Raw genomic sequence first — 16,782 nt, forward strand, 5'->3', positions numbered from 1 at the left:
ACTTGCCGGGACTCCTGGTAACCCAACCCCGGGCAGCGGGGGCTCCTGGGTCACCCAGAGCAGAACCAGGCTGCTTCAGCCACTCCCCCAGACAGCTGGGGCCTGGGCTCAGAGGGCCCTGTGGACGCCACCTCGGAGGCTTCAGGCAGGGCTATGGGTGGGCCCGCCTTTACCTTGAGGTACTGGATGTCCTTGGAGCAGCTGAGCTCGGGCAGGCCCGCCGCCCGCATCAGGGCAAACAGGTGGAGGAATAGCGGCCCGTGGCGCCGCAGGATGGTGTAGGCTCGCTCACAGTAGCCCCGGAACCTGCGGGCGGGCAGGCGGGCTGGACGGGCTTGGCTCCAGGTCGGGCCCCAGGTTCCCGCCTCCCACATGCCGCCCCCAGGGGAGGGCTCGCTGCCCACGGGGCCGGACGCCGCCTCGCCTCACCTCTCAAACTTCTCACTGTTGCTGGTCTTGCCCTGCTGGATGACGTGCACAAAGTCGTAAGTGAGGATGAACGGCACGCGCTCCCGGTTGATCCCAAACTTGGTTTTGAAATTCCCCAGAAAGTGACCAAAGTCAATGTGGAAAAGCTGAGAGAGGCGAGGACACGCGTCAAGGTGGGGTGAAGTCACGTGTCAAGGTGGGGGTGGGGCCACATGCGTGTCAAGGTGGGGTGGGGCCACACGCGTGTCAAGGTGGGGGTGAGGTCACACGTGTGTCAAGGTGGGGATGGGGTCACACGTGTCAAGGTGGGGGTGAGGTCACACATGTCAAGGTGGGGGTGAGGTCACACACATGTCAAGGTGGGGGTGAGGTCACACGCGTGTCAAGGTGGGGGTGAGGTCACACACGTGTCAAGGTGGGGGTGAGGTCACACACATGTCAAGGTGGGGGTGAGGTCACACGTGTGTCAAGGTGGGGGTGAAGTCACATGCGTGTCAAGGTGGGGGTGAGGTCACACGTGTGTCAAGGTGGGGGGTGAGGTCACACGCATGTCAAGGTGGGGGTGGGGTCATATGCGTGTCAAGGTGGGGGGTGAGGTCACACACATGTCAAGGTGGGGGTGAGGCCACATGCGTGTCAAGGTGGGGGGTGAAGTCACACACATGTCAAGGTGGGGTGAGGACGAGTCAAGGTGGGGGTGAGGACACTTGTGTGTCTAGGTGGGGGGTGAGGGGACACACATGTCAAGCTGGAGGTGCAAGGACACACGCATGTGTCAAGGTGGAGACACAGGTGGAGGGGGGCTTCCAGGAGGGTCCTGGGGGCAGGTAAGGGGCAGGAGCGGAGGGCAGCGCCAGAGGAGGCCACAGCAGGGCCTACCTGCCCGTTCTCCCGGATCATGATGTTGTCACTGTGCCGATCACCGATGCCCAGCACGTACGTGGCCACACAGTAGCCTGCGCAGGAGAGGGTGAACTCCTCGATGGCTCTGTCCAGGGCCTCCCTGGGGAGCAGGCAGCAGGCAGTGTGAGGCCTGGCTGCACCAAAAGCCGGGGTGTCTGTGCCCACCCCTGGTGACTGATTTGGACCCGCAGGTCATAGAAGAAGCCACGCCAGGCCCATCTCCGGGCCTGGGCCTTAAAACACCCTGCAGTCCCTGAACCCCCTGCCAGGCAGGGGACCCAGGCCGCCAGATTTCACGAGGAGAGGCCACAAGGAGAGACCACGTGACAGACAGTGACACACAGCCACCTTGGCCCCTAGGCCCGGTCAAGCGGCCAGATGCTGGTGGTCACGTGCCAGGCTCTTGGCAAAGAACCACTCTGCGGAGGCAGTCAGCTACGAACGGGGTGGCGTCATGTCGCCCAGACGAGGGTGTCAACTACACAGACCCCAACTACTGCTGGGGCGGGGGCCAGATCCCAGCACCCTCCAGCTGAGCAGTGTCACAGGCAGGTCCTCAGGCTGAGACCAGAAGCTGTGGCAGGCCCTCCCCTCCCCTCAGGGTCCTGAACGCCACCCTGGGGAGAAGAGGTGTCCAAGCGGCCCCCAGGGTTGGAACCTACCCAGGGTTCTTGGACTTGAGCCAGTTGAGCAGGGCGTCCTTGTTGAAGGCGGCTGTGGCGGCCATGTTGCTCTTGTTGAGTTGGATGTTGGCAATGGTGTCTGAGTGGAGCACGACCTCAATGAGGCCCGTCCGGTCCCCGGTGGACAGGCAGCCGTAGGGGGTCATTCTAGGTGGGGGAGGTTGGGGAGGGTCAAGGGCAGGGCAGGGCAGAGCAGGGCAGAGCAGGGAGAGCAGAGAGAGCAGGGAGAGCAGGGAGAGCAGGAAGAGCAGAGCAGAGAGAGCAGAGCAGAGAGAGCAGAGCAGAGCAGAGAGAGCAGAGCAGAGCAGAGCAGAGAGAGCAGAGCAGAGAGAGCAGAGCAGAGCAGAGAGAGCAGAGCAGAGAGAGCAGAGAAGAGCAGAGAGAGCAGAGCAGAGAGAGCAGAGCAGAGAGAGCAGAGCAGAGAGAGCAGAGCAGAGAGCAGAGCAGAGCAGAGCAGAGAGAGCAGAGCAGAGCAGAGAGAGCAGAGCAGAGAGAGCAGTGCAGAGAGCAGAGAGAGCAGAGCAGAGAGAGCAGAGCAGAGCAGAGAGAGCAGAGCAGAGAGAGCAGAGCAGAGAGAGCAGAGCAGAGCAGAGCAGAGAGAGCAGAGCAGAGAGAGCAGAGCAGAGCAGAGCAGAGCAGAGAGAGCAGAGCAGAGAGAACAGAGCAGAGAGAGCAGAGCAGAGAGAGCAGAGCAGAGCAGAGAGAGCAGAGCAGAGCAGAGAGAGCAGAGCAGAGAGAGCAGAGCAGAGCAGAGAGAGCAGAGCAGAGAGAGCAGAGCAGAGAGAGCAGAGCAGAGCAGAGAGAGCAGAGCAGATAGAGCAGAGCAGAGAGAGCAGAGCAGAGCAGAGAGAGCAGAGCAGAGAGAGCAGAGCAGAGCAGAGCAGAGAGAGCAGAGCAGAGAGAGCAGAGCAGAGAGAGCAGAGAGCAGAGCAGAGCAGAGAGAGCAGAGCAGAGAGAGCAGAGCAGAGCAGAGCAGAGAGAGCAGAGCAGAGAGAGCAGAGAGCAGAGAGCAGAGCAGAGAGAGCAGAGCAGAGCAGAGCAGAGAGAGCAGAGCAGAGCAGAGCAGAGAGAGCAGAGCAGAGAGAGCAGAGAGAGCAGAGCAGAGAGAGCAGAGCAGAGAGAGCAGAGAGCAGAGAGAGCAGAGCAGAGAGAGCAGAGCAGAGACAGCAGAGAGCAGAGCAGAAAGAACAGAGAGAGCAGAGAGCAGGGAGAGCAGGCCAGGCTCTCACCTGAGGTCCAGCCCCTCCTGCTTCCACAGCACATCCATAAGCTGGATCATCTGCAGTGTCAGCATGTCCTGCCGGAGGTCTGTGCGGCCAGCAGGAAGGAAGAAGCTTTCAAGTGGGCTTCCAGTTCCCCTCAGGGACCTCCCGAGGGCAGACTGGGTCAGGGTGGGGATAGTGGGGGGCTCAGCAGAGATTAGCTCCCAGGTCACTGTCCGGTCAGGGTGGGGAGAACGGGGCTCAGCCTGACCCACCCCCACCCCACCCCTGCCTGGCTCGCTCCCTGTACAGACCCCCATCTGCCTGGCTCCCCGTCCCCATCAGAGCTGGGAGACCGGGACCCAGCCTGGCTCCCACCGCCCTGCTGGCTCACCATCCCCATTCTTGAAGATGATGCCCGTGCTGCCCGCCTCCTCACTGCTGTACACGAGCCACAGCGGTTTCATCTTGGAGTCCATGAAGGTGCACTGCTCCACGCTGCCAGGCCGGAGAACAGTCAGGGCGGCTGGGGCGGGCCTCCTGGGGCGGGGGGGGGGGGGGGGGGACTGGCGCAGGGCTCACCAGACTTCGGCCAGCAGGGTGCTGGGGTCCAGCGGGGACTGCAGGTGGGACAGTGCCTCCACGTAGGTCTCCTGGCGCATGCACAGCTGCATGAGCTCCTTGGTCTGCGGCTTGGTGGTCTTCTGGGAGCTGACTTTGACGAAGTCGTTCAGGGCCTTCAGTTTGTTCAGGGCCTCCCCCTGGCCAGGTGGACAGGCAGGCAGTGTGAGCGAGCTGGGGGCAGGGGGCAGCACAGAGCCCAGCCCAGCCCAGCCCAGAAGATGGGTCCACGGAACTCCTCCTGGTGACCATACCCCCAACCTTTTCGTTTTTTATCCGAGAAGACAAAGAGAAACTGAGAGGGGAGGGGGAGATCACGAGGGAGAGCAAGAGAGACACCCCCAGCCCTGCTTCACTGCTCGTGAAGCTCCCCTCTGCAGGTGAGGACCCGGGGCTCAAACCGGGGTCCTTGTGCACACATGTGTGTTTAGACAGACGAGCCATCACCCAACCCAGAAGATTCTTCTACTTCCTCTTCCCTCCCTTTACCACAGCACTGCTCAGCTCTGGCTGATGGTGGTGCAGGGGACTGAACCTGGGACTTTGAAGCCTCAGGCAGGAGTCTTGTATTGCATAACCATTATGCTACTCCCCCAGCCCAAACCAGGAGATTCTAAAGTGGGCAGCCCCCGCCCCCACCAGCCCAGGACAGCCTAAAGGAACCCCCCAGGGCAGCCATGCCCAGGACAGTCTAAAGGAGCCCCCCCCAGGGCAGCCATGCCCAGGACAGTCTAAAGGAGCCCCCCCAGGGCAGCCATGCCCAGGACAGTCTAAAGGAGCCCCCCCCCAGGGCAGCCATGACCAGGACAGTCTAAAGGAGCCCCCAGGGCAGCCATGCCCAGAACAGTCTAAAGGAGCCCCCCAAGGGCAGCCATGCCCAGAACAGTCTAAAGGAGCCCCCCAGGGCAGCCATGCCCAGGACAGTCTAAAGGAGCCCCCCCAGGGCAGCCATGACCAGGACAGTCTAAAGGAGCCCCCCAGGGCAGCCATGCCCAGGACAGTCTAAAGGAGTGTTGGTATGCATGAGACCCCTTCTGTTTCATTTGGTTTAAATCCCCCCTGCTTAACACTATTCTATTTACATAACCACTGTTAACAAGTTCCACCCTCCCTCCAGGGCACTGTGGTTCAGTGATAGGATTCTCGCCTGCTCTGCCCCTTCTTTGTCACACTCTGATTTTCACCAGTCACTTTTCTCTCCACCCTCTCTATGTCACATCCTGTTTCCACCCTACTTGACAAGTATATATAAAGACAGCATTGTGAGTTTTAGAGTACTTTACCTTGAGTTTAGCTTAGCTCGGCTTAGATTGTGCTGACTCCTGCATGAATAAAGAGATACTGCCTACAGCTCAACTATGAGTCCCTGGTCGTCTGTTACCCGCCCGTGAAGCCAGCCCGGAGAAAACAACCTAACCCGTCGAAAACGACATACGGCGCAACAACGTGGGACCAGACCTGCGCAACTCCCAGATAAGTGAAGACTTTGCCTACCTATGCACTATGGTCTTCTCTTCTACTTACGAAGAGGTTTGCCAAAGCCTCTACTGTTTCATCATGAGACAGTTTCTCTGTCTCTGGAACATTTTGCTCTGGGCCAAACTTTGTTTCCCTGACCGGGAACTTTGGTTTCTTATGACCGGGATAATAGAGCTTGGGAGATGCACGGAGATTTCTCCTTGGACTTTCTGGATTCCCTCTCCCATGTTTCCTGAGGAAAAGGACTACATTTCGCTCCAGGCCATAATTCCATTCTTTATGACCGTGATCGTAGACCTTGGGATATGCATGGGGATTTCCCCTGGGACTTTCTGGACTTCTTCTCGAATGTTTCCCGTGGAGAAGGACTACTCTAGTTTGAGGAGCATTCTCGAGTACCCTGGCAGTTCCCAAGTATGGAGACACGTGGTTAGTTTTACTCTCCTGATTGGATTCTTTCTTTGATGGGAAGACACTTTTAAAAATGGGTGCCTGAAGCAATCCAGCAGGAACAGTCCGAAGCACCCTAAATGGAATTTCGAGGAGCTTTTTGAACTAGGTCGCCCTCCGGGGATTCTTAATCCTACATGGTGAGATCTTGATAATCTGGTTCAAGTTGCGTTTCATAAGAGAATGATTTGAATGACTGAATTTTTGTTTGACATTGACTTAAAAAAAATGCTGGACGCAGCCATGATTTCTAGAGACATCCAGAAACAATTCAAAAATTGTTTTTTCCCTCCTATGATTTCTCTTTTACGTCTTGACATGAATCTGAAACGTTTAATCCTGAAAACTGTATGAGTTATGGGTGGGGCAGATAGTGCAATGATTATGTTAATTATTCTCATGCCTAAGGCTTTTAACCGTGGTTCTTCTGTTTACCTTTCCACATTTTATTGAGTTTAAAGTGTTTTAACAACCTTGAAATGATACTAGAAAGGACTTCCAATTATAATGGAGTTATCAATGATAGTAAACTTCTAATCTGCTACAAGTTTTGTTTGACAAGTAAGTGAATTTCAGCTGTCAAGTCTTCACATGAAAAAGCATCTACTCAAATGGAATTCCCGGAAATCCATTTGGACCCCTGTTCTCTGACATCGCCCCCGGAAACCAATGATGTGACCTGGCACGGCCTGAAGAAACAGATTCACAGACTCGAAAGCTCACTCTCTACAGAAAAGCAGAATTCTGGTGGCCAACATTCCCCATCGAGACAGACGTGCAGCGTTTCATCCTCCGGCATTTTCTTCTGTGGTCAGCTACTTTGGACTGACACCTCCATCGGACTTACTGGTACACACTGCTGTGTTTCTCAAAGACTAACTTCAGCCAGTTGCCTTGAAACTTTATAGACCATGTCCCCTCGCCTGCAGGCTCTGTCCCAGAGGCAGAAAACTCCCCCTCCTTATTAGGTTATGCCCACAGAGGCATGAAGCGCCCCAAGAGGCAATAGATGCCCACAGAGGCAGGAAACGCCCTTTGAGGCAAGAGATGCCCCCAGAGGCATGAAGCGTTCCCAGAGGCAAGAAATGCCCTTTCGCCTGCTAGGCCTTGCCCTTTGAGGCAAGAAAAGCTCTCCTTGGCATCACACTGGTTATTGCTGCTCGCCTATTTTGTTTACCATGTCTTATGCCAGTTCTTTTGAAAACGCCTGTATGATATACATTTCTGTTCACCCTACAATGGCCATTAGTTAAAAAGAAAGGGGGAATTGTTGGTATGCATGAGACCCCTTCTGTTTCATTTGGTTTAAATCCCCCCTGCTTAACACTATTCTATTTACATAACCACTGTTAACAAGTTCCACCCTCCCTCCAGGGCACTGTGGTTCAGTGATAGGATTCTCGCCTGCTCTGCCCCTTCTTTGTCACACTCTGATTTTCACCAGTCACTTTTCTCTCCACCCTCTCTATGTCACATCCTGTTTCCACCCTACTTGACAAGTATATATAAAGACAGCATTGTGAGTTTTAGAGTACTTTACCTTGAGTTTAGCTTAGCTCGGCTTAGATTGTGCTGACTCCTGCATGAATAAAGAGATACTGCCTACAGCTCAACTATGAGTCCCTGGTCGTCTGTTACCCGCCCGTGAAGCCAGCCCGGAGAAAACAACCTAACCCGTCGAAAACGACAAAGGAGCCCCCCAGGGCAGCCATGCCCAGAACAGTCTAAAGGAGCCCCCCCAGGGCAGCCATGCCCAGAACAGTCTAAAGGAGCCCCCCAGGGCAGCCATGCCCAGGACAGTCTAAAGGAGTCCCCCTAGGGCAGCCATGCCCAGGACCTCACCTGTCTCATCAGCGCCTTCATGTGACAGGTGCTGCCCCGGCAGTAGGCCTCCATGATGAGGCCGAAGCGCAGGGCCACGGCAGGCACGTGCATCTCGGAACTGCGAGAGATTGAGCTCAGCCGGGCGGCTGGTGGCCGCAGCCCTCCCTCGGAGCAGGCAGGGCCCTGAAGGCCGCCCCCACCCAGACAGGTGAGCCTGTGTACCGGAGGTGCCAGAAGAGGAAGTGGCCTATCTTGCGGTTGGCCAGGGCCCGGTCCAGCAGGAACTTGGTCAGCTCGCAGTCCAGGTAGGACTCGTACCTGAGCACTTGCACCAGCTGCAGCAGGTACTGGGAAAGCTCGTCATCCCTGCGGGGAACGGACACCGGCTGGGCCTGGAGCTTCACCTCTGACAGTCGCTGCCAGGCCTGGTAGCCCTCAAAAGGGTCAGGCCGCCCCCGCCCCCTCGGGGGGCTCACGTCAGCTTCCGCAAGGACTTGATGGCGAAGGAGCCCACATGGCGGTCTGGGAAGCTGAAGTCCAGCAGCTCCAGGGCGCTCAAGACCGGCAGCTCGGGCCAGGAGCACAGCAGGCATAGCATCTGGAGGTGTGGCAGGGATGGGGCGTGACAGAGGACTGACAGCCAGACTCCAGGCCCTGCCTCCCGTCTCCGGGCCCTCCCACCACCCACCTGGGCCACATCCTCGTGCTTGTTCCACTTGGTGACCAGCAGCAGCCGGGCCAGCGCCTCTGGGAAGTGCTCCTGGATCTCATGCCTCATCTTCCACACCAAGTCCTTCTCGTGCTCGTACAGCTCCCCAGAGCCCCGCCGGTCCAGGAGCTCCCGAAGCTGCAGCTGCTAAAAGACAGAAGACACGGGTGGGTGGGCGAGGGGAGCGCTGACACCTGGCTCCCTACCCCACCATCTCCACCCCCAGCTCACCTCCTCCTCTGTGAAGCGGCCCTGCTCCCCATGCCGCCCAAGCTCCAGGATCTGCAACAAGAGACTTTGCTCTATGAGCCTGCACCCAAGGGCCGGTGGCACACCTCACACAACTGGCCCTGAGGGTCCAAGTAGGGAGACAGACCTGACACACAGAAGGGACAGGCCTAGGGCAGAGAAGGGACAGAGCTGGGGCAGAGAAGGGACAGGGTGGGGCAGAGAAGAGACAGGGCTGGGGCAGAGAAGGGACAGGTCTGGGGCAGAGAAGGGACAGGCCAGGGGCATGAAGGGGCTAGGCTGGGACAGAGAAGGGACAGGCCTGGGGCAGAAAAGGGACAGGCCTGTCCCTTTCTTCCACCTAGAGGCCATCTATCCCTCTCAGGAAGTAGGAAGGCCCTCTGGTCACCCGTTTCCACAAAGGGAGTGGGGTTCACACCTGGGTGGGATGAGGATGGTTCAGGCCACCAGAGGGGTGAGTGGGTGAGAGTTCTCACCCATAGGGACTGTCCCCCAAATACCTAGGTGCCCCCTGGCCCTCACCTACAGGATGCTAGAAGCATCTGTTCCATCAGTGATGACCCAAGTGTCTCCCAATTGGGACAGGGCCCAAAGTTCCTTGGGGACCAGAGTGGCCAAGAGGCTTCAGAGTCAGGGGGCTCTCGCCTGGGTGTGAGGGCTCCATCCCTAGCCCAGTGCAATTCGGTGGGTGCATGGGCTGCTCTCTGGAACAGGGGGCAGAGCCAGGAAGGTCTGCCTTCAGCCCTGCATCTTTAGGGGGGGATGGATCCTTGCCCCAAGTGGCAAGGGGCCCCCTCGCTGACCTTGTCCAGGGCAGGGTAGTACACAGGGTGAGGAGCCACCTCTGGTAGACAGATGAGCAGGGCAGCCGTGCTCTCGGTGTTGGGGTTGCTCCGCACAGTTCCCGTGGGATTCAGCAGCTCCCCCTTCTCGTCTGGCCACAAAAACAGGCGAAGTTGCAAGGGGACGGCCCTCTGTGGAGCCTCTACCCCAGTGCCACCCCCTGCAGCTGGGCCCACCTGGCACGGAGGGCCACATGTAGAGGCAGCACTCGCCCGTCTTGAGCTGGTCCTTGTAGTCGAACAGCATGAGGTTGGCCCAGGCGATAGGGCAGTCCTGGTGCAGAGGCAGGCGGGCGGGTCAGTGCAGCCCAGGCCCTGTCCCCGTCCCCGTCTCGGGCTTAGTGTCCCTGCCTGCGAGCCCCAGGTCGGCGAGCACGGCCCCATCTGGCCTCTTGGGGAGCCCCAAGGAAGCTGGTCCGGTTTAGCCGCAGGTGAGTCTGTGTGACTCGGTGGACTGTCACCCCCAGGCCCAGTGACTGTGTGCCCAGTCGCTGGCTTTCTCAGCAGCTGCGGATTCTGGGCACCATTCCATGGAGGCTGGGAGGTCCCTGGCTTCCCCCACCCAAGGCAATGCCTCCATCCAGGCAGGACCAAAGGCCCAGGAAGCCACTCCAGGGCAGGGCCAGTCTCCAGCCCCAGGGACAGAGAGGGGACTGGGCCCAGCAGGGCTGCCGGCCTCCTTCCAACCCCACCCACCGCCTTCTTGGACTTTTTCTTGGTGGAGCGGGCCTTCTTGGCCTTCTCGATGACGGCGTAGAGCGCAAAGCACAGCCGCGCCATGCGAGGCAGGTCGCAGACGTTGATGTCAAACTCCAGCTGCTGCTTCCACACGGGCTCCGAGCACACATTCACCTCCGAGCTGGACACAGTCTTGCACAGTGTCTCATTGCCGTGGAAGAGACCAGCCTGGACCACCAGCTGAGGGGGTAGAACGCAGGTTGGGGGTGCCGGGTGGTGGGACCGGCTTCCTCTTCTCCCAGGTCTCTCCCATCCACCTACCCCTCTACTGGCCCGGACCATCCTCACCCCACCCAGGTGTGCATCTCACTCCCTTTGTGGAAAGGGCCTCCCCACTTCCCTCTGAAGCAGGATAGGTGGAAGAAAGGGACATGCTGGCCCAGGCCTGTCCCCACCCCACTCCCAACTGGGACTAGCAGGGGCCCTTCTAGCTCTAACACCCAAGGTCCCCTCTCTTCCTCAGAACTGAATTGGGGTGGGGGTGGGGGTGGGGGTGGAGGGGCAGCACACCAATCCCGCACTCCAAGGTTTCATCAGACCTTCCCTGCTAGTGAAGTGACTCCAATGAAAATACTCCCTAGGAACCCCACCCCTGTGTCCTGGAACCCCCACCCCCACGTGGATTCCTGCAGAACTACCCTGTCCAGTAAAGCCTGCACTTCCCAGATGCCCTGAGGACTGAGGCTCAGCACTGCTGCCCCACTGGCCTGCCCAGACTTGTCACCCACCCTCAGCACCCTGGGGTGGGCCGGGAGGGCTGGAGGCCTGCTGGACACATCTCCCTGGCTGCTAGGAGCCCCCAGGCACAGCCCAGATGGAACTGCTGCTCTGGTCACCTCACAGACTGTGGTTTCCACATCCCTGGGTTGGGCCAGGCCCGGCACCTCCACCTAAGCCAGATACCCAGAACTCTCCGGCCGGTTTCTGTGAATCTGCCTCTGTGCTGCCCCGCGGTCCCCCACCCCCCTTCCTGTTTTGAAGTAGCTCACAACCACCCCGCGGGATGCTGGGTAATGTGGTCAGGTGGCTTTCACTGTGTCAGCCCTTCCTGCCACCCTGCAGGCCACAGCCACCTTGTTTGTGCAAAGCCCCCAGCTGCCCCCCGACAGCCACCTTGTTTGTGCAAGGCCCCCAGCTGCCCCCCAACAGCCACCTTGTTGTGCAAAGCCCCAAGCTGCCCCCAACAGCCACCTTGTTGTGCAAAGCCCCCAGCTGCCCCCGACAGCCACCTTGTTGTGCAAAGCCCCCAGCTGCCCCCCGACAGCCACCTTGTTTGTGCAAAGCCCCCAGCTGCCCCCCGACAGCCACCTTGTTTGTGCAAAGCCCCCAGCTGCCCCCTGACAGCCACCTTGTTTGTGCAAAGCCCCCAGCTGCCCCCGACAGCCACCTTGTTTGTGCAAAGCCCCCAGCTGCCCCCCAACAGCCACCTTGTTTGTGCAAAGCCCCCAGCTGCCCCCCGACAGCCACCTTGTTTGTGCAAAGCCCCCAGCTGCCCCCCGACAGACACTTTGTTTGTGCAAAGCCCCCAGCTGCCCCCCGACAGACACTTTGTTTGTGCAAAGCCCCCAGCTGCCCCCAGGCGCCTACCTTCATGCGCTCATCTGCGTTGACTTTACTGCCCTGGATCAGCTGGATGCAGAAGGGCTGCTCCAGGGACCACAGGGATGTGCAGGATGGCTGGAGGGGGGATGGAGGGTGTGAAGCAGGGCCACTGGAGGGGGTGGGGAGGCAGGGAGCAGGGCCACTGGAGGAGGAGGGGAGGGGGTAGAGCAGGGTCACTGGAGGGGGAGGGGAGGGGAGGGGGTGGTGCAGGGCCACTGGCAGAGGGAGGAAGGGGGTGGTGCAGGGCCACTGGCATGGATGGCCCAGGCTTCTCAGAGGCCTGCCTGCGACATCTTCCTTCACCCACACCTGCTCTGTGGGGGCTGTGGGCGCCAGTGTTACTGGATGTTTTCAGGGGTGCCCGTTCTGCCTCCAGTGGAGGGATGCCCCCCAGTCATGTTGCTGCCTACACTCAAACCCACCTGTCAGCACATGCCAGGGCCTGAGGTCCCAGCCTTCCCCAGCACTGCCTGGGGCTCTGGGGCTCTGGGGCTCTGGGGCTCTGGGGCAGGGAGGCAGGGCTCACCTTCTTCACGGGGATGGGGGGTGGTTTGCTGCGTGGCGGCTTCTGGACTTGGGGTGCGGGCTTGCTCTGCTCGTCCCGCATGGCCAGGATGGAGGAGGAGTGCACCATGGTGAGGTGGGGGGTCAGCCCACTGTGTAAGCAGCTGCAGATATACTGGGGGCAATGTCGTCGGCTGATGGGGTGTCCCTGGCTGTCCCCGTTCAGCTGCCATACAGGGACACCTCATGCCGAGCACCGCATGGGCCAGGGGCCTCTCCTGCTGACACCTCTCCACCTTCTGAAACAGAGGCCTTCTTATGGCCCCAGGGAAGGCCGGGCCAGCGCGGGGACACCCCGACCCCACGGGGTGGTCTCTCTGGCTCAAGGGGGCGCAGAGACCACCTCCACAGCCCTACCTGGGCCTCAGCTAGGGCTCTGGGGAGCCCTGGCGCCCAGGCCCCTCACCTGGAACTGGCAGAGCGGGTAGGTGCCGTACAGGTACTCGTGCTTCCCGTTCACCTGCAGGGCGTAGTCCTCAGCCTGCTCCACCAGCGGCTGCCGGAACACCGTGGCCTTCTTGCGGAGGGCGCAGGCCACCAGTGCCAAGGGCGGGTCCTTGGTGGACACCTGGAAGGTGAAGCTCTCCTGCAGGAGGGGGAGAGTCAGCGCCCGCCCCGGGTACAGAGTGGGCTCGCCTAGTGCTCCCCACACAAGACAGGCGGGCACCTGGCCGAGGGATGGACCCAGAGTCCACGGGCATCTGGCCAGGCAGGGTGTCCACTAGCTGCCCGAGGGAAAGTGATTCTGGGGTGGGAGGTCTGGTGGGGGCGTGAGGGGTCCCAGAGGGGAAGCAGCCATGGGGTAGAGGCTGCCTGAGTGTGGCGCCGGGCGGGCAGCCCTGGGGTAGAGGCTGCCTGAGTGTGGCCCTGGGTGGGCAGCCGTGGGGTAGAGGCTGCCTGAGTGTGGTGCCGGGCGGTAGCCGTGGGGTAGAGGCTGCCTGAGTGTGGCCCTGGGTAGGCAGCCGTGGGGTAGAGGCTGCCTGAGTGTGGCCCTGGGTGGGCAGCCGTGGGGTAGAGGCTGCCTGAGTGTGGCCCTGGGTGGGCAGCCCTGGGGTAGAGGCTGCCTGAGTGTGGCGCCGGGCGGGCAGCCCTGGGGTAGAGGCTGCCTGAGTGTGGCCCTGGGTGGGCAGCCGTGGGGTAGAGGCTGCCTGAGTGTGGCCCTGGGTGGGCAGCCCTGGGGTAGAGGCTGCCTGAGTGTGGCGCCGGGCGGGCAGCCCTGGGGTAAAGGCTGCCTGAGTGTGGTGCCGGGCGGGCAGCCCTGGGGTAGAGGCTGCCTGAGTGTGGCCCTGGGTGGGCAGCCGTGGGGTAGAGGCTGCCTGAGTTGGCGCCGGGTGGGCAGCCATGGGGTAGAGGCTGCCTGAGTGTGGCCCTGGGTGGGCAGCCGTGGGGTAGAGGCTGCCTGAGTGTGGCCCTGGGTGGGCAGCCGTGGGGTAGAGGCTGCCTGAGTGTGGCCCTGGGTGGGCAGCCGTGGGGTAGAGGCTGCCTGAGTGTGGCCCTGGGTGGGCAGCCGTGGGGTAGAGGCTGCCTGAGTGTGGTGCCGGGCGGGCAGCCCTGGGGTAGAGGCTGCCTGAGTGTGGCGCCAGGTGGGCCGGCTCCTGGTAGAGGCCACACTCACCTCGCTGCCCTCAAACTTCACGTTGACCAACAGGGCCCGGTCGGTGCTGAGCCCCCAGCTGTGCGCGGAGGGCTCCAGCTGCAGGGGGAAGCTGTACTGAAGCCAGGCCTCCCAGCCCAGCTGCTGCCTCCGCATGGCCGCTTCCTCACAGAACTGGCGCATCTTGGCCCGAAAGTCATTCACCTCCGGGTCGCGCAAGGAGTCAAACTCGTGGAGGCCTGAGGGGGGTGGGGGGGCAGGTCAGCACAGTGGGCAGGGCTCAGGGGCCGGGGGCAGGCCCGGGGGCTACCTCTGCCGATGAGCAGGCTGATCTGCGAGTTGACGAGCTTCTTGGCCCGGTCGCCCTCCCGGGCCACCAGGCGCAGCACCGGCAGGAAGGGCTGGATGTCACACAGCCGCCGCTGCTCATCCTCCAGCTCCTGCCGCTCCGCCGTCTGGTTGACACAGGTGAACACGTAGGCCTCGGGGTCACTGAGCATGTGAAAGAGCGGCTCGTACTGGGCCCGGTGCCACAGCACCTGTGAGGGAGTCAGTCAGTCAGCCCCTCTGCCCCGGCCCCGGCCCGGCACCCTGCCCTTGGGGGCAAAGGTGGACTCCAGATGAGGGGGCCACTCTCCCCACTATCCTGGGGTACCGGCCACGTGGGTCTGTCTGTCCCCAAGACCCTCCCTCTCTGGTCCCTGTGACAGGTTCCAGTATGGGATCCCAGCTGAGCAGAGTCCAGTCTCCTGTGGGTCACCACCCTGGGGCTCTGGCCATCGGGAGTCCCCAGCCCATCGATCGCTCTGGCTCTGCCAGCCTGACTTTGGAATACTGGGACTAAGTCTGGAACTGTTAGCCTGTGATGGGGCACGAACTCTCCTGACTGAACCAAGGCCTGGGTGGTGCTCCGAGGGTAGGTGTCCAGTCAAGCAGTGTGACACCACCTCCACGCCTGTAGGCCAAGGGCAGGCAAGCACTAATTCCATAGGATACGTGGACCCCTAGCTCAGAGTCACACAATTTACAATAGTCAAAACATGGAAGCAATCTACATGTCCAGCAACCGGTGTCTGAATAAAGAAGTTACAGGACTATATTCAGTGGGGCACTACTCAGCAATCAAAAAAGACACGACTGTGAGGGTGGGGGAGACGCCTCATGGTTATGCAGAGACTTTTGTACCTTAGCCACTGAAGTGCCAGGTCCAGTCCCTGGAACCACCTTAAGCCAGAGCTGAGCAGGGCTTTGGTTAAAAACAAAACAAACAAACAAAAAATTTAAAATAAAAAGGAGGAAAAGGAGAAAGAGGAGAAGAAAGAAGGAAAGCGAGAGAGAGAGAGAGAAGAAGGGAGAGGGAAAGGGAGGAAGGAAGGAGATTGAATCACTCGGGACAAAATGGATGCCCCTGGAGGTGGTTGTGCTGATAAAGTACAGGTGCAGGCCAGCTGCTGGAGGGCCTCACGACACACAGATGTGAGCAGCTAAAACCAAAGAGCTTGAAAACCCACATGCTGACCAGACCGTCTCGTGGACTTTGCGAGAACTATGGGAGCACAGGGAGGAGCAGAGAACTCTGACAGAGAGCACGTGAGGTGAGTGAAGCAGTGGGTGTGATTCAAGCCCAACTCCATAAGAAGAATGATAAGCATGCTGACAAATACAGACCAGGGCTTGCCAGGCTGCGGAGGGCCAGACCTGGTGTCCTGCCAAGAGACTGGATGACAGCCATGGGCAGCATTTACAGGTTCCCTGTGACTGCGGCAAACACCAGATGGCCAGAAAAGCTGAAAAGTGTCTACTAGCTGGCCACTGGTATCAATAAAAACATGAAAAAACCGACATCAAATGGTGGGGTGGGGTGAGACTGCAGGAAACACACGTCACATTCCTGTGGATCTCAGCAACTTGCTGGGGAAAATATATACACACACACCAAGAACTCTAAGGTGAGGTCTACATGACATTAACACACACACATCAAGAACTCTAAGGTGAGGTCTACATGACATTAACACACACACACACACACACACACCAAGAACTCTAAAGTGAGGTCTACACGACATTAACACACACACACCAAGAACTCTAAGGTGAGGTCTACACGACATTAACACGCACACACACACACCAAGAACTCTAAGGTGAGGTCTACATGACATTAACACGCACACACACACACATCAAGAACTCTAAGGTGAGGTTTACATGACATTAACACACACACACACACACATCAAGAACTCTAAGGTGAGGTCTACATGACATTAACACGCGCACACACACACACACACCAAGAACTCTAAGGTGAGGTCTACATGACATTAACACGCACACACACACACACCAAGAACTCTAAGGTGAGGTCTACACGACATTAACACACACACACACACACACCAAGAACTCTAAGGTGAGGTCTACACGACATTAACACACACACACCAAGAACTCTTAGGTGAGGTCTACACGACATTAACACACACACACCAAGAACTCTAAGGTGAGGTCTACATGACATTAACACACACACACCAAGAACTCTAAGGTGAGGTCTACACGACATTAACACACACAAACACACATCAAGAACTCTAAGGTGAGGTCTACACGACATTAACACACACACACCAAGAACTCTAAGGTGAGGTCTACATGACATCAACACGCACACACATACCAAGAACTCTAAGGTGAGGTCTACACAACATTAACACACACACACACACCAAGAACTCTAAGGTGAGGTCTACACAACATTAACACACACACACACACACACCAAGAACTCTAAGGTGAGGTCTACACAACATTAACACACACACACACACCAAGAACTCTAAGGTGAGGTCTACACGACATTAACACACACACACACACACACACCAAG

The 16,782-nt window shown here is 59.0% G+C and overlaps 1 protein-coding gene across 4 annotated transcripts in view; it reads right to left on the reverse strand.

Annotated features, from left to right (window-relative positions):
* The window catches only part of PIK3CD (phosphatidylinositol-4,5-bisphosphate 3-kinase catalytic subunit delta), a 70,872-nt gene that overhangs the window by 2,622 nt on the left and 51,468 nt on the right, over positions 1 to 16,782 (reverse strand). For 2 of the 4 annotated variants that reach the window (XM_060170933.1, XM_060170934.1), the window contains exons 4-23: positions 14,200 to 14,428; positions 13,911 to 14,128; positions 12,702 to 12,881; positions 12,258 to 12,410; positions 11,717 to 11,806; positions 10,088 to 10,309; positions 9,569 to 9,665; positions 9,353 to 9,483; positions 8,532 to 8,582; positions 8,280 to 8,447; positions 8,068 to 8,189; positions 7,814 to 7,957; positions 7,610 to 7,709; positions 3,800 to 3,978; positions 3,612 to 3,715; positions 3,245 to 3,323; positions 1,995 to 2,162; positions 1,309 to 1,432; positions 430 to 575; positions 174 to 306 (exon numbers count right to left, since the gene is read on the reverse strand). In XM_060170933.1, coding sequence (XP_060026916.1) covers positions 174 to 306; positions 430 to 575; positions 1,309 to 1,432; positions 1,995 to 2,162; positions 3,245 to 3,323; positions 3,612 to 3,715; positions 3,800 to 3,978; positions 7,610 to 7,709; positions 7,814 to 7,957; positions 8,068 to 8,189; positions 8,280 to 8,447; positions 8,532 to 8,582; positions 9,353 to 9,483; positions 9,569 to 9,665; positions 10,088 to 10,309; positions 11,717 to 11,806; positions 12,258 to 12,410; positions 12,702 to 12,881; positions 13,911 to 14,128; positions 14,200 to 14,428 — 2,838 coding nt within the window. Of the gene's footprint in view, positions 1 to 173; positions 307 to 429; positions 576 to 1,308; positions 1,433 to 1,994; positions 2,163 to 3,244; positions 3,324 to 3,611; positions 3,716 to 3,799; positions 3,979 to 7,609; positions 7,710 to 7,813; positions 7,958 to 8,067; positions 8,190 to 8,279; positions 8,448 to 8,531; positions 8,583 to 9,352; positions 9,484 to 9,568; positions 9,666 to 10,087; positions 10,310 to 10,857; positions 11,098 to 11,716; positions 11,807 to 12,257; positions 12,411 to 12,701; positions 12,882 to 13,910; positions 14,129 to 14,199; positions 14,429 to 16,782 lie in introns of those variants that run through there. The other 2 variants (XM_060170935.1, XM_060170936.1) reach the window with 2 other exon arrangements.

Source organism: Erinaceus europaeus, chromosome 13, assembly GCF_950295315.1.
Source record: "Erinaceus europaeus chromosome 13, mEriEur2.1, whole genome shotgun sequence".
NCBI lineage: Eukaryota > Metazoa > Chordata > Mammalia > Eulipotyphla > Erinaceidae > Erinaceus > Erinaceus europaeus.